Raw genomic sequence first — 21615 nt, forward strand, 5'->3', positions numbered from 1 at the left:
CACATTTGAGCTCTATGTCCACATGTAGATAGCTTGTTTGTTGGTAGGAGATACGAAGTCTCAGGTGACTGGACTGGTGATGACTTAATGTAGGAAACAAATAGAAATCTCTCTGACTTGGGCTTTTTTTCTTGAACAGTTTACAGGTGTCTTCAAATACTCTAGAATGTATAGAAAGAACCATTATGTAAAACGCAAGGGGAATATAAAGATTCACGGGTGAGTGTTGCATTTAGGTGTATCAAATACTGCTTCTTACCAGTTCCCGGCCAGGCTCAGCAGCAGCTCTCTGAGGGAGAATCTTGTAATGGCACCAGCTCGCAGCTGCCTCCTGAGCAACGTAACAAAGAGACTCTCCATTTCAGAAAACCTTGCAGACTCTTCCCACTTCTTCATGTGGATTTTTCTGACTCTTCTGGAGTTTACTGAAAGTTCCTTTGTGTTTCCCACAAACACCTATCCCCCTAAACCTTAAGTATCCTTTAAGGCCTGTATTTTTTGGTGTTCTATTTCATTTGGGTATTCTCCAGTTCTTTGAGATTTGCTGTGCAAATTAGAAGAAACAAATGCATACCTTTTCCTATCGGTCTAGTAGCCAAAGGAGAGGGTGAGTATGAAGGAGAAGGAAACCATCCCTGACCAACAACATAAGCAGGAAAAAAATCTGTTGAATTTTTTCATGCCTTAAACTTTTAATAGTCAACTACCTGGACAGCAGGTATTATTATCCCATTTCATACACTCACTGAAGTTCACAAAACCCTGGAGCCTCCTTTCTGGCCCTTGAGCCTCACCAAGCATATATGTGCTTCAGAATTTGCTTTCCCAAGTGGTTTTCAGGGCCCACTCAAATGTCACCTCCTTATGGAGGACTTCCATGACCACGCCACCTAAAACAGTAGCCTGGAAATAACCACCTTTGCGGGTCTCTTCACACTCAGGTTGACTTGCGGCGCCAGTGGATTTCCCAGATTGTGGAAGAGGTGCAGAAGGTTGTCCACCTGACCACAGAAATCAGCCACCAAGACATACGATTTCAAGCCGTCCCTTACTCTGACACATACAATGAGAACATTAAGGTGAGCAGGTCTCACTTGCTCTGAGTTGCCCACCCACAGAGCCAGGAAGTCTGGGCAGGCAAGTCTCAGTATTTGACAGACACACACAGCACTGAGATTACTAACCATACCTCACGTTTCTGCAGGAACCCTGAGTATTTACCATTCACAAACTCATTCCACAGATTTCTCACCGTGGCCCCCACATTCCTCCTTTACAGATGATAAAAATAGAGGTTTACAGAAGCCAAATGATTTAATTATGTTATAGTAGGCCCTAAAGCCAGAACTCCACCCGGGGTTTCTGACTCCAAAGCACGTGCCACCGTAGTGATTAAAGTGAGTTCAGCACATACTCATTTATTAAGCACCTACTCTATTTAGTAGGGCACTTATAGGCTGGGGACTAGGTAAGAGGGAACTCAGGACATTGGTGAGAAAGTCTGTTGGTTGCAGGTGGAAGAAGGGAGAAAGTAGAAGGGGTGGCCGTTAGAAACTTCAGGAGAAGCTGTGCCACTCCTGTCCGTGCTGTAGCATCCCACAGTGCCATAAGCTACCAGGACCCATATGTGACAGTCACCGTGCATGCAACACTGTGCTGTGGGCAACACTGTTCTCACAGAAATGAGCTCAAACTTACAAACTACCTTGTGAAACAGACATTATGACTTGCTCTCATTCAGAGATTGGAGAGGTGAAGCTCTGAGTCACTCTGAATTCCCATGCTCCTTTATCTTGATTTTTCTTTTGGCACATAAGAACCCTTTCCCTTGTATTAAACTTACACATATTCATGCGCTGTCTCTTCCACAAGACTGTAAGTTCTTTGATTGTAAGGATCGTGCTTACTGATTGGTCTATTCCTAGCACCAGCATGGTGTATGGCCCACTCAGCTTCAGTGAATGAATGAATGAATGAATGAATGAATGAGCAAAAGAGTTAGTACCTGAATAAAAGACCATCACTGGTCCAGCGCATTTCAAGGTTGGTGGGGACAAGGACCACCAGAAGTTCTGGGACATGTAGATCTGGGGACATAGTCAGATCTTAGAAAATTTACCCTGGGATAAAAGTTATAAAATGAGATTGGATCCTGGAATGTCAGAACATCATCTGCCCACGTCTACCTCCCTGCCAATCCAAATTAGACAAATGTAGAACAGTGACTAGGAACAGAAACATAGCAACACTTTTCCTAGAACTATATCCTAGGAAATTTCTGTGGTCTCACCCAGATTTTATAGCTTAAAATATATCTTACATTTATGTATATCCTGTTCTGCACATTAAATTTTGAAAATAATTAACAATGAGGCATATAAAAATCGCTTTTATTTTATCTTGGACCAAATTCAACATGTATTTCTTAAGCACCATTTACATGACTAGTAACATTACAGCTGTGCTCTTGAATTCACAGGCATGTGGGTTCAAATAACGTATAGATTTTAAATGCCATAGTTTATGCAGTTTTTTACCCCCTCTCTTTTAATCTCATCACCTTTCTATGGACACTAGAAGCCTTGCGGACCCATCCGCTAAAGCATCAAACTATTGTTCTCTGAGAATGAGGCAGAATCAGTGTTGCTGATTTTTGTGTTCAACCCCGAACTGGTGGATGACTAGGCTCTAGGCAGAGGTTAACCAAAGTTTAACCGAATACCACTGTCAGAACTTCCCATGGTAAGGAGGCAGCTCCTCCAGTGCGTGGCTGATTGATGGGGAAAGGCGCAGAGTGGAGAAGGCTGCCACGTGATGTGGTCAAAGGTCACGTGCCCTTTGGTGGTGCTGTACTATTGACCCATTTCTTCTACTCCTTGGACTATTGGCCTGAACTGGTTCCTATAGAAACAGTAGATAAACTGATTGTTTGCTTTTCTCCATAAACAGAGTTATCTCACTAGCTCACATTGTCTCCATAAACAGGCTTTCACTGCACCTGTAATTTTTTAAGTGTTAGTCATTAATACTGGCCATGGGTCACCAGTACAGTCAAACAGAAAGGGAGGCATTTTACAGAATGCTTTTACCTCCTCTCCCATCCCTTCCCGCCCTCTCTTTACACCAGCTCTTTAACCCTCCAGGTCATTCTTTCTTGACTGAGAGCCAGCCCAGGGTAGAAAAACAACTGTTGAACAAGCCATCAGAAGGCCCAAGCTCAAGTTCTGGCTCTAACACTTACTGGCTCTGTGTCCTTGAGATCTCAGAGCCCCTCTGAATCTCAGGTTCCTCATCTGGGAATCATTAACAAAGCCACCTCATTGTGTAACTGTGAAGGTTAAACAGCTAATGCATGAGAATTGCAGTTAGAATGTGGAACCCAGTCAATGCTAATTCCTTTCCCAGATTTTCCTTCTCCCCCCCTAAACTTTAGGTGCCCTCTAGACGGTTTCCTTGCAGAGTCATGAAACAAGGACTCAGTACCTGACCTGCCTGAGATGTTTCAGTGGGTTAGTTAGTGGCAGGGCAAAGACAGAATCTCTGGCAACAGCAGTTGCAATTCTCTGTTTGCCTCACGTTGCTGAGGGTCAGTGGTTAACTAGCTGCCCGGTTCAGCAGGTCAGCTTCCTGAGGATTTCTGTGGCCTCCCGAATCTAGGACCCACACTCATTCTCTCTCCTTTCCTGACTCCAGGTTTTGGCCCCCAGCCAGTTCCTCATCACAGTCCCAGTGAAAGGTCTGGCCGGGTACAGGGAGGCCCGGGAGCGGTGCTGGCGGTACTAACACCCTGCAGGGTGCCAGGCTCTCCTGCCCCCTGAGGGACCCCAAGGACCTGCAGCAGTGGCTGCAGGTGGAGCAGTTTATGAGGAGCCTATGGCAGTGGCACCAGGCAGACGTGAACATGGAAGGGTATATTGTGCCCACTAAGGTCCTCCACGTGTTCCGGAAACTGGTTGAAGATGCAATTGGGACCTGTCACCTCTCAGGTGAGCTGATCAGGAAAAGTCCAAGGGCAATGTCTGGCATTTCCCCTTTCCTCCATGTGGGTGTTATCTGAAGCTCACGCCTGTGAATGGATCATGTGCTCTTTACATCTGTTCAGCCCTCATAATATGAACCAGTTTTTTCTGCTGCGACACATAGAAGAATGGAATTCAAACTCACAACATGCTCCCCTGGATTTAAATCGGTTTCTGCTGTGTCACAGATAGCACCGGCTTCAGGCTATGCACTCCTAGGAAGCCAGCTTAGAAACTTGGGTATTCTTTTTACAAAGCAAGTTCCTCACAAACCTCAGAGTTTTGTTAATGGCACATCTCTACAACACCCTCCAACCGACTACAGCACCCCAGTGTGTTGTCATGTTTGGAAACCACCAATTTTGTACCAAAACAGAAAACCCAGAAGCCGTAAAGAACTTGATTAGGTTTATAGCCCCCCAATTTTTTTTAGCTACAGTATAATGTGGCATATGTGTCCCCCCCACCCCTTTTGTTCACGTAGAGTTAAAAGATGAATTTTAAACTGGGGTAAAAAAGGACTAATTTACTTAACTGTAAGAGTATAAGCCAAGAAGAAAAAGTATGAGCAGACCAATAGAAATAATGACCAAAAAAAAAGGCTCAGAAAAATAATATGAACTGCTAGGAAAAATAAGAAAAAAAAATGTGCCATCTAACATTTCAAGGAATGTATGTTAAAATACTGAACAGGTTGAGATGGAGTGTGAATCATGCTCTGTATAGTGGTGAGTGTGTGAAACAGGCGCTTTCATGCCTTGCCCTTGGAAGTGTAAATTGGTGCCTACTTTTTAAAGGGCAATTAGTCCATTTTTATTTTTATAGTATGCTTACTTGGCAGTTCAATAGTTTCAGTTCTAGAAATATGTCCATACGCATACAGAAAGAAACATGTCCAAGGATATCCACTGCCTTAGGCTTTGTAATAGTAACTAGAAATAATCTAAATGGCTAACAAAGGAAAATTAAATAAATCATGCTACTTCTGCCTAGTAGACTACTATGCAGCCTTTAAAAGAATGAAATATATGTGTACACACACACACAGTTATGAAAAACTCCCAGGCCAGATAATTAAAAAACTCAAATGCTCAATAATATGTGATTCATTTGTATAGAAAGAAAAGGACTTAGGTGTACATTTACTTGTCTAAAACAGAATAGTTCTGAAAGGTTCCATGATAGAAATAGCTCACATTCAGTGGATTTTACTATATACAGATGCTTTCATAGACTATTTAACACTTAAAACCACACTGTAGTGTTAGAACTATCTTCTACCTGTTTTTACAGGTGAGAAAACTGAAATTTAGAGATTAAGCAACATGCTGATGTCACACATCAAGTACGCAGAGTGAGCCGGCAGCGAGGGGCAGAGGTGGGGTGTGGGCTGGGAAGGCTGGTTCCAGCAGGGGCCCATGTCTTCACTTTGCAACAGTGTTAATAGTGAAAGTGCAAATAAGAGATTCAAACCCGGCCAGGTTGATGAGGTGCTGCCAGTAAATAATGCTGAAGTGCCAGATGTCATCAGGCAGTTCTGATGAGACCGGACAGTAAGCTCTTCATCACATCCCAGCCGAAGAGAGGAAGGTCTTCCTTTTGAACCGGGTAACACAATGAATGAATGAGCTTCCATTTTCATCTCCAAGCGAGGAAAAGCAATAATAGATTCTGCCTCCTCATCCTTTTCTATAATGAAGGCAAACAAACCAAAAAACTACTCTATCTTCTGAATGAAGGGAGAACAGATTAGAAATGAATTCTAGTATGTGAGCTGGAAAAATCTACCAGATGCATTTATTTTCTCTCTCTCCCTCTGTCTGGCTGAGAAAGGCAGCAGGGTCTTTCCAAGCACTCGACCCTTTAAGTCAGTGGCTATGACACACTTTGAAGTACTTTATGATCGCAAGGGCTTGTGATGATAAATACATGAGGCTTAATGGGTGGCAGAAACAAATGCCATCTGTGACACTGTGACACAGATACAAAACGGGTTAAGCCAAACTCCACTGAAGGTAGATGGGTAAATAAGGACTGTCCTAAATAAGGCTGGGACTTCCTTTACAGTAGCCAATGCCATACCTTTTCTTTGTCTCCTGTGTCTCCTTTTAGTTAAGACTTCTGAAAAGCATCCATTGCCTTAAAAGAAAAGGCATCACCAAAGCCTTGGGGCTGGGGAGAAGGAAAAAAGAAAAGCCCACCAACCATGAGATGTTCCAGCAGCTTAGGACTTAGCTAATGGTCTAAGTTTTGACATACACACTCCACCCTTGGCGTGCTGCTGATACTGAGCACTGCCCAGCCCATTGCAAAGAGCTAGTCAGACCCACTGCTCCCCAGTTCCTTCTTTGAATGCTCATACTGAGCCGAGCTTTCTCTCATTGTCTGCCACTTCCAATCAGGTAAAGTCAGCATGCTAACAAACCGCTCCGCAGTTTGGGTTGCCATAGAAACATCCACTTGTCAGGTGGAACTAGAGCTGGCCCCTGCTGTGGAGATCCCCACCTCCTGGTCCGGGAAAGCCCAGTGGCCGCCTTGTCTGAAGCGCTGGCCTTCTCCAGAGAGTGGAGTGCATCAAGGTATGGGTCGGCAGGCCCCAGGTCAGCAGAGCAGAGGCGCTCACAGCTTAACCAGCTGGGGCATCACTGACTGCCAACTGGCAATGGAAGGAAAACAGCTTTCCCTAGATCAGTGGTTCTCAAAGTGCAGGCCCCAGAACTTGCAGCAGCTCCTGTCAGCCTATTAGGAATTCAGGTTCCTGGGTCCTACTCTGGACCTACTGAATGAAACCGAGTGGGCAGGGCCCAGAAATCTGAGTATTAAAAGCTCCAGGTGATTCTCGTTGGGCTCAATTTGGAGAACCGGTGCCCGAGGGAAAGCAGACACGGCCTCTCCAAGTACGTGCGCAAGTGCAAGGTTGCTTGCCCCGAGGTGCCCTCCGTGTCCCCTGTGAGATGGACTGCCTTCCCGGTGGCGGGGGCCCCAGACTAGTGGACTGCTTTGGAGGTGGCTTTCTACTCTAGCAAGCATCGTCCTTCTCGTCTCCCCGCTGTCTTCCTCTGCTTCAGTCTTTGGGGTTTGCCTTGCTGGACTGTTCCAGTTACCACTGGCAGCTGAGCTTCCTGCAGGCAGAGCAGGTGCTGCTGGAGCAGCTGGATGAGGACGAGGGCTGCCGCAGGAGATGTTTTCAGGCCATGAGGCAGATGAAGGAGGATGTCTGGTGTCCAGGGAAGAGGCCTGTTATCACATCCCACCATCTGCAGGTGAGTGTAGGCTGCGGGCCATCCAGGGAGGCTGGGGTTCTTGGTCCCCTCTGTAGGACCAGGTCAGAGCAACTCAGAACAGGGGTGTTAGTGATGAGCTCAGGATGGGGCTCTACTATCCTCATTTGCCATCCTGCAAATTACCACTCAGTATAGAGATGCATAAGCCCGGACTACAAGTGTATGCACGACACCCCTGCCCAGGCGAGCAGCCTCCTCCTCTTCCCTTCCCTTACCCACTTGCCTTCTTTTTCTTTTTGTTCTTTTCTCATTCCCTCTTTTTCTTCTTTCTCTGCCTCTCTCTCACTGTCTTTCCAATCTGCTTCATTCTGCAAACCAACATGTGTGCCCACTCTGTGCCAGATACCTGCTGAGATTCAGAGGTGAATTACATATGGTCTCTGCCCTTGAGAAACCTACACTCTGGTGAAATCTCGTGAGTTGCTCAAACCTTGGAGGAATTCATGTTCTTTCTGGTGTTATGACTCAGTCCCCACTGCAGCCCACGTGCAGCCACTCATGCACACACACACTCAGCACAGGGCAAACCAGGAAATGCTCAGATTTCCACAGGAGCATTGTGGCAAATCTGAGCTTCCGGGCTCCAGATCACAGGGCAAGGATTTCCCCTCGCTCTGCCAGCACCTGTCTCCTTTTGCCCCAAACCCAAATTATACATTCAGGAGTGCCTTCACTCAGCAAATGTTTACTAGGGGCCAGACCTGCCCCTGCCGTGTGCGCTGCACCTGGAGGTACCAGGTGAACAATCACAGACGTATTCCTGCTATCATGGAGCTCATGGTCTGCAGGGGAGCAGATGTTGGTCAAAGGGTCCCACAAGTGCAGTGGGGAGCATCAGGGAGAGCTGCTGCATTCTGTGAGGGCTCAAGGCAGCAGAACCTGATCTGGACTGGGACAGCACTCCTTGCCTTCAATCACATTCCCAACTCCTCTTTCTCAAATTTCCGACCACACATGGTGAACTGGGCATTCACAGGACACCATGTGCAGCACACGGGGGATCCAGACTCACAGAAAACAGCCCAAGCCTAGCTAATATCTGTCGGGGAGCTTTAGCCCCTCTCTCACACCATCTGCTACGCAGGGGTCACAGGTCTCTGGGGTAGCCACCTGTCTGTGTGATGCCTTCGTTGCATGCTCCTACTTGTGCCCCTCTCATTTAGTGGACAAGCATCTTCCAGCTCCATGTTGCTCTTTCAGCTCTGAAGTAAGTTATTTAAAGGCAACTGCTACTGAACACTTACATCTCTCCCAGTGCTTTGTACATAGCAGTTACTCGGTAAATATTTGTTGATCAAAGGAATGAATGAATAACTTCATATCTTATTTAACCTTTTTTCCCACAAAATCCTTAGTCTTTGCTTTGCTTTCTTATCTTCCCTAATAACCTGTCCTCCCTGACCTGTCCAAGAATCAGTTAACATCTCACTTATACATACAGAGGCCTCTCTCCAGAGTTTCAACATTCTCAACATGTCCCCGAACATCTTCCCCTAAAATCACACACCTGTTCTCCTTGATCGAGGGCATGAGCTTCCTGCAGATAGTCTAATTCATTCGGTGGATTTAGCTTCTTGCTTGCTTACCTTTCTATAGGCCACACTAGGCAGAGTCAGAGTGAGATACAAATTCCAGTCTGTCTCATAGTAAAGCCCCCTAACGTTAACCACTGACTTCATTGCTTCCCAATTAAGATGGATGGAAACAGTGACATTAAGTGGCATGAATATTTTAGGCAAGATTGAAAAGGGCCACCAAGGGCCTCCCGGCCCCTGACTGATCACAGAAATGCATACACCATAAGATTTACTTTTATTCCAGTGGCTTCTCAATCACTTAGAGGATTTTAAGGCAACTTTTTCAATTGAAGTTGCCTACGGGGCACAGTAGAATTGGGCATTCTCAAGAATGGGCATGTATAAAGAGGGTTATTTGTTGAGAAGGGTGACATGAGCAGAAACAGCACACCTTGGCTTTCCTCTGGTCCCCAACCCTTGGCCCAAGAGCAGAATGTTCTCACATCTAGACACTGGGCTGGCCATGGCTGATGACTCTATGGTGTTAGAACACCAGCACCTTTTTTTTTTGAGTGTGCAGGATCCTTGCGAAGGCTTTAGTCTGAGGGAACGCAGAAAGGATTGGGTTGCAAAACAGCCTCAGGAAGGATGTGCCTGTCAGGTCACCTCCCCTTACGTCTGACACTGTCTGATGAGGTCTTTCTCTCCTCCCCAAAGCAATTTCCCATGAAGCATGGGATTGCTTCCATGATTGGCTCCTTTATTCCTACAACCACGCAAAGGCACAGAGGCTTGATTATATATAATAGACTTAACTGTTTTGGTTTGCTTAGGGAAATAAAAGCTCAACTACAAGAGGAATTAATACAATTTTTTGTAGGTAGGTTATCTTGACTAGTGCAAAATTACTGCCAACTCACTTACTCAACCCATATAATCTAAATAAAAACATATTCAGTAGCTTGCTGTGAACCTAAAACTCCTCTGTTACTTTTTAGTAAAGACTGTTTTAAAAAGAGTCAACAGCTAAACCATAACATTAATTATTTCATTTAGTCAATAAATGTTTGTTGACTTCTCTCATGGGCCAGTTCCTCTTTTGGGTGCTACTAACATTAGAGTGATTATAGGTATAGTCCTCTGCTCTCATGAAGTTTACAGTCTAGTAGGGGATCACAGAAATAAACATAAAAATGACCACTGCTGTGATCGTTGCTACTTATGAGAAGTACATGTTGAAGAGAGTGTTCAATGGGAGTCATAGAGGAATTCGACCTGATGGATGCGTTTCCTGGGCCAGTGGGGGAGGAAGTGTGCTCCCTGAGAAGGAGTCAGATGTGAAAGGCCCTGTGGTGAAAGAGGGCATGCATGAGGCCGGTGTGGCTGGAGGAGTGCAGGAGGGAACACAGCGCAAGACAAGGACAGAGACAAGGGTAGGGACCAACACATGTTTAACCAACAATGGGAAGACAAGAAACCCAGATGTGTACCTCAGAATGATCATGTTGGCTGTAGTGTGATGGTGACAGGATAGTCACAAGAAGAGATGCAGCCTGGTTAGACGGTTGTCACAGAGGTCCAGGGGAGATGGAAGAGAAGGGTGATATTGGAGATGAAAGTAAGTGGGTAGATTTGGGAAATACTCAGAATTGGCAAGACTTGACTGTAGGTGTGAAGCAGGGGGATGACTCCCAGGTTTGTATCTTGCATAACTAGGTGTATAAGCAACTCTGGGGGCAGACCAGGTTGTGGGCAAGGCTGTGAGTTCAGTTGGGACATATTGACTGAGATAACAGATTTCCAAGAGATACTGAGTAAGAAGTTCAGGAGAGAAGTCTGGGCTGGAGAAAGAAAATTGCAGAACGCCTGTATTTAGTGGGGATTAGAGCTGCTGTTGTGGAAGAAGACAGTGAGAGGAGAAGAGAGTCTGGTACTGAGCCTCCAAAACTCCACACTTGAGAGGCAGGCAAAGGGAACAATATGCCGAGGAGTAGCCATAGTCCCAGAGAAACCCAGAAAGCATGATACGGCCTGGAAGCCAAGTGAAGAATGACTCAAGAAAAAGGGTTTGGGTGGGATAATCAGATTCTTCCAGAAGTCAGGTAAGGTGAAACCTGGAAAAGGCTTTTTGGATTAAACAACATGGCCAGTGCACCTTAGGGAGAACAGCTTTTGAGGACTGATGGCAGAAGAATCTCTATCAGGGAACTGGAGGAGAGGAAATGATGACATATAATTGAGATGTTTCTTGATTTTGTGGAGAGCTGAGAGGGCAGGAAGACTGGGATTGGGTGAGCAGGAGAGCTTTGAACAGGTTTAAAGCCAGGGAGGAAGAGGGAAGTCAATCACATACAGCTCCCGGAAGGAGAGGTCCAGAGCTCTCCAGAGGGACTCACCCAATTGGGAGGAGTAGCGAATGCAGAGAGGAAGAGAGAAAGATGTCCATGCAGGCAGGACTGTATGGTTTGCAGGCATGAGGGTTTCCATTCTCCCCATAAAGTAGGAGGCAAAGGCATCTGCCACGGATCGCAGATTTAAGGAGAGTGTCAATCATTGGAAATATCAGTGCAGAGAGAATAAACTAACACAGGTATAGGAGACCAGCAGGGCAAGGCTGAGAGTCACCTGAGGTCAAGCATCAGGAGCTCACGGCAGAACCAGCTTGCCCCAGGTGACTCCTTTCTCCCTCCTTCCAAGTCCATGTAAGCTCAATATATTGTCCTCAGTGGCCCAGAACAATGTCTGACACCACCTCTTCCCTCCACAGACAGTGCTCTTTTGGACTTGTGAGAAATATCCCCGCTTGAAGGACTGGCAGATCTTCAACAAAGCATTCCTGCGCCTGGTGAGGAAGCTGCACAAATGCGTGAGCCAGCACTTTCTGAAACACTATTTCGTGCGAAAGAGCAACCTCCTTCAATATGCCAACTCAGGTGAGTTGGACACTGTGGCCCAGAAACTGGCCTCCTTCCTTAAGAACCCCCACATCAGCCTGCCCTGAGGCTCCCCTGCCCAGAACTCTCTTGGACATTTCATTCTGGTTTGACCTCGTTCATTCTCTGTGGATTGTTCCTAGGCAGATGCCAGGATCCTGCCTAGGAGAGAAGCAACATGCAGCAGGGGAAATTACATCCACACAGTGATACTTAAGGGAGGAAATCTGCTTCAAGATGTCTGAATCAGGCCTCCCTGGAGCCAAGCAAGCATCTCTAGCTACCTCTTTTGGGGACGGCTCTCATCAAGCCCCTGCAAGCCATAGATTCTGAACCAACGACAGCTCTGAATTTATTTTCCTTTGCTCAGGCTCCGATTGTTTGAAGGGAGGTTGGAGACAAGAACCCTTTGAACAAACAGTAAAATGGACATGGGCTTACCTGATGGGGATGACACCCAAAACAGATAAATAGACAGGATTATTACAAATTGTAGCAAGTGCCCTGAAGGAACAGGATACTGAAATAGAGCCACAGATCCTTGAAGGCTGAAAATGCAAGCAGCTGAAGGGGAAGGAAAAGGGGCCAAGGGCAGACTTGGAGGGGCTGGCATGAGTCAGATCACTTGGCTTTGTAAAGCTGGTAAGGAATTTGTATTTTATTCTAAAATCAAACGTGTGACATTTGGCCTCTTCTGGAGCAGAAGGGTATCATTATCATGATCTGATTTGCATTTTAAGTGCCTGTTCTAGTGGCTGCATAAAAGGGGCCTGGGGAACCACCCAAGAGCATGAAGGCCCTTGAGCTCATGCATTTTGAATTTCACTGAGGACCTCAGTGCCATACACCCAGTGCAGTATATTAGCCAGGAATTCTAGATGTTCTTAGGGAGATCAGTAGTTTATTCTGGTGCTTGTTTATGCTTCTCAACTCAAAGGAATCCTTTATTAGAACATGTTCCCCCAAAATATAACAGTGAAATTCCCAAAAGCATGAACTGATTTTTTTTTTCAAGAAAAGTCACATTTAAAAATAAAAACAATTACTTTTTCAAAAATACTGTAACCACATGATGGAGTCCCTGGTCTGTCACATAGGAAATCATGGTTTCAAAATGTTAGGAAAAACATCCTTCCAAACATACAGTGAATTTATAATTTTTGAAAACATGAAATGATAAGCAAACCAGTGTTTTGTTAAGTCATCAAGCTTGCATTCAAATTGTCATATTCTTGGATTTTGAGAAAAATCATTTTTAAAAAGGTGGTAGATACGTAAGCGTTTTTTTTTTTAATGATGAAACAGCTGAACCAAGTTTTAAAACAGATGTACAGTCACGGAATGCCAAAAACAGTGAAAGCTGACTGCACCGTTGATTTGAAATGTGTGTATGTATATGAGAGGAGTGAGACTGACACACTCCACAGTCTAATTTCCAGTAAATTCTTCCCACCATTCCCCATGGAGCTGTGGCTTTCAGGGAAGTGGGGCCACCTGCCAGATGGCCGAGTGTTCCTACTTGCTGGCCAGCAGAGGGCAGTGAGAGACTGCGTGTGAGAAGAGCCAGGGTCTCACCCACACTCCTCAGAGCCCAGCAGGTGTCACCCTCCTTGGCCCATAACTTCAACAGGGAACCAGGGACAGTGGGTTTCAGCTGAAGTTAAACTGTTGACTTTTCCTGCCATTTTGGCTCACCATCACAGTCTTTCTGCCTAACGCTCAGATTTAAAAAGGGAGCCCATGAGAGGATAGTTCATCTATTCTATTTCCCAAGACAGATTCCACAACTCTGAAAAACCTGGTAATGTTGCTCCTTTGTTCTGATTGGCTTTTTTGTTTTTCCTCGTCTCCATTCATCTCCAGTCTTCCAGGCATAGGACTGTTCCATGGTGGGATGGCTGGTGCTCGTCTGCCACCTGGGGTGACTGCATTTGCGCCCCAGCTCTGACACTAACTGCAGGCCCGCAGGGTTTTCACCCTCTCTCCATCTCCATTTTCTTGTGGGCATTGTGGTGGGCTGAATTGTGCCCCCACAAAATTCATACTTTGAAGCCCTCACCCCCAGTACCTCAGAATGTGACTGTTTTTGGAGACTGTGCCCTTAAAGAGGTAATTAAGTTAAAGTTAAAAAAGCAGCCGTTAGGGAACTGTTTTCCCTAATCAGATAAACTTGATGATGTTCTTAGAAGAGGAAGACACTATGGTCAAAGTGCAAAGAGAAGAGGCTGTCTGCAAGCCCAGGAGAGAGGCTTCAGCAGAAACCAATACTGCAGGCACCTTGATCTTGGCCTTTTAGCCTCCCAAAGTGTGAGAAAATATCTGTCTGTTGTTCAAGCCATGTAGTCTGTGGTATTTTGTTATGGCCTCCCTGGAAAACTTACACAGGCATCATAAGAGCATATATACCTCATCACTTTGGTTAAGGGAATAAATGGAATAATGGATATAAAAACTTCACTTATTACCTGCCATGGAGTAACTGTTGAATAAATGTTTGACATTTTAGCCTCCTGCTTCTCATGGCCATTCCTCTGCCTCTGCTATTTCTGATAACTATCCCCATGTATAAGTAAAGAGATTAAAAACTCTTACAAGGAGAACATACATAATATCGTACCACAACCCCATAAAGCTGTCTTATCCTTTGTCCCTCTCACTAAAATAGAGGAAGTATCTCTCCTGATTTCTCCACATGCAATAGACAGATGCTCCCAACTTCTCAGGGACATCTTTACATTTACTTCCTATAGCGTCTCCCACATCCTCCTGCAACTATCTCCTGCCTCTCTTCTCCCCTTCTCTGTCCAGCTTCCTGAGGTACATGCATCTCCACTGCCTTTGCTCATCACTTTTATTTGTGAAAATATCATACATGCAAGGAGTCTGAACGGTTTAAAGAATAATAATGAAATGAACTCGAATATACTCACTAGATAGATTAAAAAACAGTATTTTGCGAGTACTTTAGAATGCTCCTGTGTACCTCTTCTATTCCCTTTCCCTCCCTCCCTGACATAAATGATCATGATCTCAAATTTGATTGTAGTCATTCTGCTTTTCTTTGTAGTTTTGCCACCTCCCGTACTTCAGTGAACCTAAGCCCCCAGCAATTAGAAGATGTATTATTTCATGTCTAAGAAAACATCCTGTTAAATGTAATTGCAAGACACCACTGATTATAAGCTACATCCCATTTTTAGAGACATTAAAATGTTAAAAGATGTGTTTTAGAATGAACAAAATATGACTTACATATATCCTACTGTCTTTTTAATGTGCCTGTTTCTGAGCTTTATATGAATGGAATTGTGCTGTACGTTCTTCTGTGATTTGCTTATGCCCGAAGTATGCTTTTGAAACTCTCCCATGTGATTGCATGTGACAGTAGTTTGTTCCTGTTCACTGATGTATAATATTCCACTGTAAGATTATGTCACTTTATGTTTCTGTACTTGAGCATGGGGGTTGTTTCCAGTTTTAGTGATTTGCACATTCTTATGCAGGACTTCTGATGTACTCAAGTCTTTTAAGGGAATGTACACGAGTGAAATTACAGATTTAGAGAATATTTTAAGAATATATGTATGTTTACATTTACGAGGTCATGTCAACATATTTTCTGAAGTGGTAACATCATCTAAATTCTCCATTTTAGTGAAGGTGAATTTTCAGTGGCTTTCTCCATTATAATAGAGCACATTTTGTGTCTTTTTAAGAAATCCATCCCATTTTTAATGTCATGGAGATACACTCCTATATTGCTCTCTAAAATTGGATAGTTGTGCCTTTCACCAGAGTTAAGAAGTGCTCTCTGGTTTTTCTATTCAAATAAAATCAAGATAATCCCATTGTTTGCAAATTTGGTAAAACATCCAAAAAGCTGACTAGGCCTTGTGTTGTGTTTGTCAGAAGATTTTAAACTATTATTCATTTTCTTCTGGGGATAAAGGTTATTTAGGTTTTCTATTTCTTCTTGAACAGGTGTTAATTTGTATTTTACCAGAATTTATCCATTTCATCTGTTTTCAAATTTTGCAAAACATTATTCATAATATTTCATTGTTATCAATTTAAATTCTGATGCATCTTTGCCCATCTTTTTGATAAGTCTGTTAGAGATTTATCAAAGAATCAATTGTTAGTTTTGTTGATCTTATCTATTATATATTTACTTTCTGTTTCATTAACTTCTGTTTATATCTTTCTTTCCCTCTACTTTCTTAAGCTCTATTCTGATGTTCTTTTTTTTTAATACAACTTTTTTTTTTTTTTTTTAGGAGAGCAAAGCAGAGGCTTTATTTAGAGAGAAAGCGAGAGGACAGAGCTCCTGGCTCACGCCTGGAGGGGACAAGAGAGCCCCTAATATAACTTTTTAAGAGCTTAGCTCAGAAATCCTGTTATTTTTCTTTTCTAAGTATATAAATTTCCTGTTAATATAATTTTAATGAAATTGTACAGGTTTTGGTATATTGTATTTTCATCTTTGAGTTCTATTTAGTTTTAAATTTCTACTCATTAAATGCTTAGTTCTTAAAAAGTAATATTTTCAAATATACTGTGTTCCCTAGTAATGTTTTTGTTACTGATTTTTAACTAAATTGCACTACAGTCAGAAGTGGTCTGAAAGGCGCTAATCCTTTGCTACTCAGTAAGGTCAGCTTTTTAGCTGAGCACATCTTCATTGTTTCATGTGCATACAAAGAAGGTACATAAGTTTAGATGCAACATTCAAGAAATATCAATTAGATCATACACTGCTCAGATTTCTATATTTTAAAGATTTCCTTGTGGCTGCATTTTCTTACATTTACTTGGAGAGTTGTTTTAAAATCTCATTAGGAGTGTGGATTTTTCCATTTCTTATTACAATTCTGTCAAAATTTTGCTTCATATGCTCTGAGACCATTATTGTTAGGGACATACAGGTTTAGAATTTGTATGTCTTCCCTGCTAATTGAAGATTTTAGTGTTATAAGGTGACCTTTATTGAAACAATTTTTGCCTAAACATAAGTTTTGTCTGATACTAACATAAGGACAACACTTAATTTTGGTTATTAGTTACCTAGTATATCTTTCTTCATCCTTTAAGTTTCAATATGTTTGTATCTTTATGTTGTAGATAACTGTATCTCTTGTAAATGGTTGGTTTTCTAAAAAAAAAATCCCATCTGGCGGCTGAGGTCTTTTGACCATGTCTATTTACATATGAGCAACAGAATTTATTGCCACTCTCTTGTTATGTACTTTCTATTTGACCCATTTTGTAAATCTCTGCCACTCTCTCTGCCTTCTTGCCTTTCCAAATATTAAAGGTATTTTTTTCTTTTTTCATTCCCTTTCCCCTCCTTGACTCGTTTGGAAGGTCCATATGCTACCTCTGTACTTTTAATGGTTACCAAGACTATTTGTCAATATAAACTAAATTCTACAGATGAAAGTCAAAAGTTAATCAATACCTTTATTTGCCTTCAATAAGGACTCTGGGAAGTTTGGCTCCACCAGCCCCCATCCCATGTTCTCTGCATTCGTGCCACAGGATTTTGGTTTAGCCTGTTTGCTACCCCTCCACACACATACACACATGTACATAAAATGGATATTTTATTATTATTTTATAAAATTCTTCCTTATTTATATATTTGCCACTATCTTTTCTCACCACTCTTTCTTGAATCTCGAACTTTCTATCAGGGATCATTTTTCTTCTGCTTGGACTACATGCTCTAGCATTTCATATAGTGAGAGTATGCAAGCGTAAAATCTCTGGGTTTTTTTTGTCTGAAATTGCCCTTAGTCGCCTACATTCTTCAAAGATAGTTTCTCCAAGTATTTTCTTTTAGGTTCACATAGTTGTTCTCAGCAAATTGAAGGTGTTTTCCATTGTTGCTATTTACAAGTGAATCATTAGACCATTTGCTGTTTATTCATAGGGTGTCTGCCTTTTCTCTCTAGCTGCCTTTAATGATTTCTGTCTTCTCCCCATCCCTCCCTTCCCTCTCTCCACTCCCTCTCCCCACCCCTGTTCTTTCCCTCAGACATCTGTCTCTCTTTTTCTTTGGATTTGTTAGGCTTCCTGAGTCTGAGGAATTATTTCCAGTTTCTGGAAAATTCTCAGCAGTTAATACTATTGCATCTTCCCCATTCTTTCTATATTCCATTATAGGAGGAAAGCCAATTTAATGTATAGTAGACTCTATTCTACCCTCTATCTTTTTACTTAAAATTAACTTGTTATAATCTGAATATTTTTAATCAGTCAAAATTGCATTCTTAGTAATTTCTTTGGATTTGTCTTCTAGTTGACACTCTTTAGCTGCATCTAATCTAATGTTTAATTGATGTACTGAATATTCAATTTCCAGTGTCATAGTTCTTATTTTAAAAACCTATTTGATTATTTATCAAGACTTCCTGTTCATTCTTTAAAAGCCCTTGTTCCTGCTCATATTCTTAAGCTTCTCTTTTATTTGCTTAAATATAATAAACATAATTGTTCTATATTCCATGTCTGAGATTCTAATATCTGAAGTCTTTGGTTGTTTCTGCTGGTCTTTGTTAATTTTTTTGCTGATTGTCATAGAGCTTGTTTCCTTGAGTGTTTTATAAATTTTAAATGTGAACTGTTCCCTTTTCCTTAAAACTTTATCTGTGAGAATTGTTTGAGGTCTGCGTTGGAGTTGTCTGAGGTACTTAGAAAGGATTTTATTTTTAATCCTGCCAGTTATCTGAGAGTACTAACAACCCAAGACCATTTAAATTAAGTTTAAATGTTTGAGATTTTTCATGTCTATAGATAGATGGATTCAGACAGAAAACATTTGAGTCTAGCTTGTGGTTGCAAACCTTTGGGGGAATTTCTTTCATCCCTCCAGTGCCAGGGTCAGGACAGGCTAGATTCATTCTTCATGGCAGATTTGTTTCTTATTCACCTTTCATCTAAGGGCATAGTCTTTGTGCTCCAAATTTATGCAGGAGAACAGTACTATATTTCCCACCACAGGCAGGCCTGAGACATTCCCACCTGTCCTCTAGGCTTGTATAGCTGCCAATGAAAAGTCCCTGTCTCTAGGGGTCAGCAAACCCTTCAGGATAAAAGTGAGCTTTGTTTGTTCACTTACCTAGTTTTACTTAATTTTTGGAGTCTGTGGACTTACTACTTTCATTCAATCTCAGGGAGACTTATAGGGGTTTTAAAATATATGTGTTTAACCCAGCATTTTAGCTCTTTCAGTTGGTAGGGTTATACAGAGTGCCTAATCTGCTGTACTACTGGATACATAGCCTGACCCAAGCCAGCTGGAATAGTCATTCACACATAAACTCAAATGTGGCTTCTGCCCCACACTCCATGCTAAATCAAATGCCACTTCTCAGGTCTCATCTTACACAACCTCTCAGAGGCATTTGGCACAGCTGACCTCTCCTGACCTAGAAGGTTCCTCTTCTCTAGGTTCCTGTGACCGCAGTCTGTTGCTGCTCCTTCTTTTCCTTCTTGGTCTCCTTTCCCACTTCTCCTCTGCTACCCCTAAAGGTTGTCACCCCTCCATCAAGGGCTCAGCCCTGGCCTCTCTTCTCTTCAAACTCTACACACTCAGCCTAGGCAATTTTACCCATTCCTGTACCTTCAAATATCATCTGTAATCCCTGTATGTCCAAGGGCACAGCTCTAGCCAGGCCTCCTGTATACTCTAGATAATTCCTGGTGTTTCCGTAGGCAGTTCCAACATAACAGGTGTGAACCCCACCAAAGGTAAGTATCCATGACTGCTCAGGCAGAATCATGTAATTCTTGTAGAGAATTCCTCAAGCTTATACTCCACAGGGCATCAATACCTTTGATATAACTATACAAAGGAAGCCCTTTTAAAAAAAATACCTGAGTACCACTCTGTCCATTACCCAACACCTCCAAAGAGTGGAGAGAAACAGATTAGTCAAATCTTGGAGGTTAAGGGGGATCAAATAAAATGAGAGGAAAATGAAAAGCATTTTTAAATGGAAAATATGGTAGGAAAAATAGCCTAAAGAGAATTTTTTTTTTTGAGAGGGCATCTCATATTTATTGATCATATGGTTGTTAACAACAATAAAATTCTGTATAGGGGACTCAATGCACAATCATTAATCAACCCCAAGCCTAATTCTCAACAGTCTCCAATCTTCTGAAGGATGACGAACAAGTTCTTACATGGTGGACAAGTTCTTACATAGTGAATAAGTTCTTACATGGTGAACAGTGCAAGGGCAGTCATCACAGAAACTTTTGATTTCAATCACGCTTCATGAACTATAAACAATCAGGTCAATTATGATTATTTGATTTTTATACTTGATTTATATGTGAATCCCACATTTCTCCCTTATTATTATTATTATTATTTTTAAATAAAAATGCTGAAGTGGTAGGTAGATGCAAGATAAAGGTAGAAAACATAGTTTAGTTCTGTAAAAGGGCAAATGTAGATGATCAGGTGTGTGCCTATGGACTAAGTATTACTCCAAGCTAGACAAGGGCAGCAAAACATCCACGGATGCAGAAGATTTCTCTCATAATGGGGGGGTGAGGTTCTAGGCCTCACCTCTGTTGATTCCCAATTTCTCATCTGATGGCCCCCCTGCGACTGTGCCTGTCTTAGGTTGTTCCTCCCTTGAGGAATCTTGCCCGTCTCTGCCTAACCAGTCATCTTCCGGAGCCATACAGGGAAATGTTAAGTTGGTAAGTGAGAGAGAAGCAATATTGTTTGAAAAGGTTAGGTTAGCTTTTTACTTTTTGGCAGATTTATGCCCTGTGACTTCTATGCCCAGCATTTGTCTTGAGGTATCTTTACCACTTGGAAGAATTATGATACTCGGTAATTTCGATATGAGGCATGAATTCTACTTAGGGGTTGTAATTATGAAGGAAGAGGAGAAGCTATAGAAGTAGTAGATGGAAGAAAACATGGGAAGATTGATTATTTCATTGACATATCTTCTTGTAGTGTAACATAAGTTTGTACAGGTTTTAACCTAATTAAATTGCGTGTACACATTAACATAATAGGAATACAGCTACATCACCAAAGCAGATCAAGGATTACCAGCCATATCCAGTAAAAACAAGAAAACCAGTTAGGCACCCAAGGCATTTGTGAAAACTTATCAATGATATAATGGATATTGTCTGACTGAGTTTGAATATTTTGAGAAAAATCAGACAAATTAAAACAACACATTCCTGGGAACTGTTCACATCCCATATGTTCTTTTAACAGTAGATAGTCTATAGTGCAAGATTTTGGAGCGCTGCAACCTGTACTTCTCATAATTCTTGGTTGAGTTCCGACAGTATAGATCCAGTCAAATTTGTTGTTTTACTGTATGCACAGGCCAGCTTAGATATCTCCTTTTTCATTCCAATGGCAAGTCCAGGAACTGGTGGGATGAATGCGGCTACAACTGCAACAGCACCAGGATCTTTGTTGAAATTTTTTGATGATCATCTTCTGGAATGACTCTTCCAGAGAATGTTGATGTTGGAAGTTCTTCTTCATATCGTATCTTAATTTGTTTACTGGGTAGCCAAATTAGGCTTTGATCCTCTGTATAAACACAAACTAACCCTTTGCCCCCACTTTGATATGCCCTTTATACCATTGTGAAGAACCTATTGGAGATGACCACACAGGAACTGCCTTTTTTCCTTTTTTTTTTTTTTAAGAGAAAGGAATATTATCAGAAAAATGTACTTCCATAGCTGATCATCTCACACCCTTTAAATGATCAAAATTAGGGATATTTAAAGCATGCATTACTCGGTGATTTGCAGTTAGTTTTATCCTATCATGGAGTAAACCCCCTTTTCTCCTTTTTTTATTGTT

The 21615-nt window shown here is 42.3% G+C and overlaps 1 protein-coding gene across 1 annotated transcript in view; it reads left to right on the forward strand.

Moving 5' to 3' along the window:
- The window catches only part of LOC140847667 (protein mab-21-like 3), a 50553-nt gene extending 38683 nt beyond the window's left edge, over window positions 1–11870 (forward strand). The window contains 7 exon segments of the mRNA XM_073228394.1: window positions 942–1079; window positions 3694–3780; window positions 3782–3986; window positions 6422–6575; window positions 6577–6598; window positions 7088–7282; window positions 11588–11870. Coding sequence (XP_073084495.1) covers window positions 942–1079; window positions 3694–3780; window positions 3782–3986; window positions 6422–6575; window positions 6577–6598; window positions 7088–7282; window positions 11588–11821 — 1035 coding nt within the window. The 3' untranslated portion in view covers window positions 11822–11870.
- The last annotated feature ends 9745 nt before the right edge of the window (window positions 11871–21615 follow it).

Source organism: Manis javanica, unplaced genomic scaffold (assembly GCF_040802235.1).
Source record: "Manis javanica isolate MJ-LG unplaced genomic scaffold, MJ_LKY HiC_scaffold_35, whole genome shotgun sequence".
In the NCBI taxonomy this organism is placed as follows: Eukaryota; Metazoa; Chordata; class Mammalia; order Pholidota; family Manidae; genus Manis; species Manis javanica.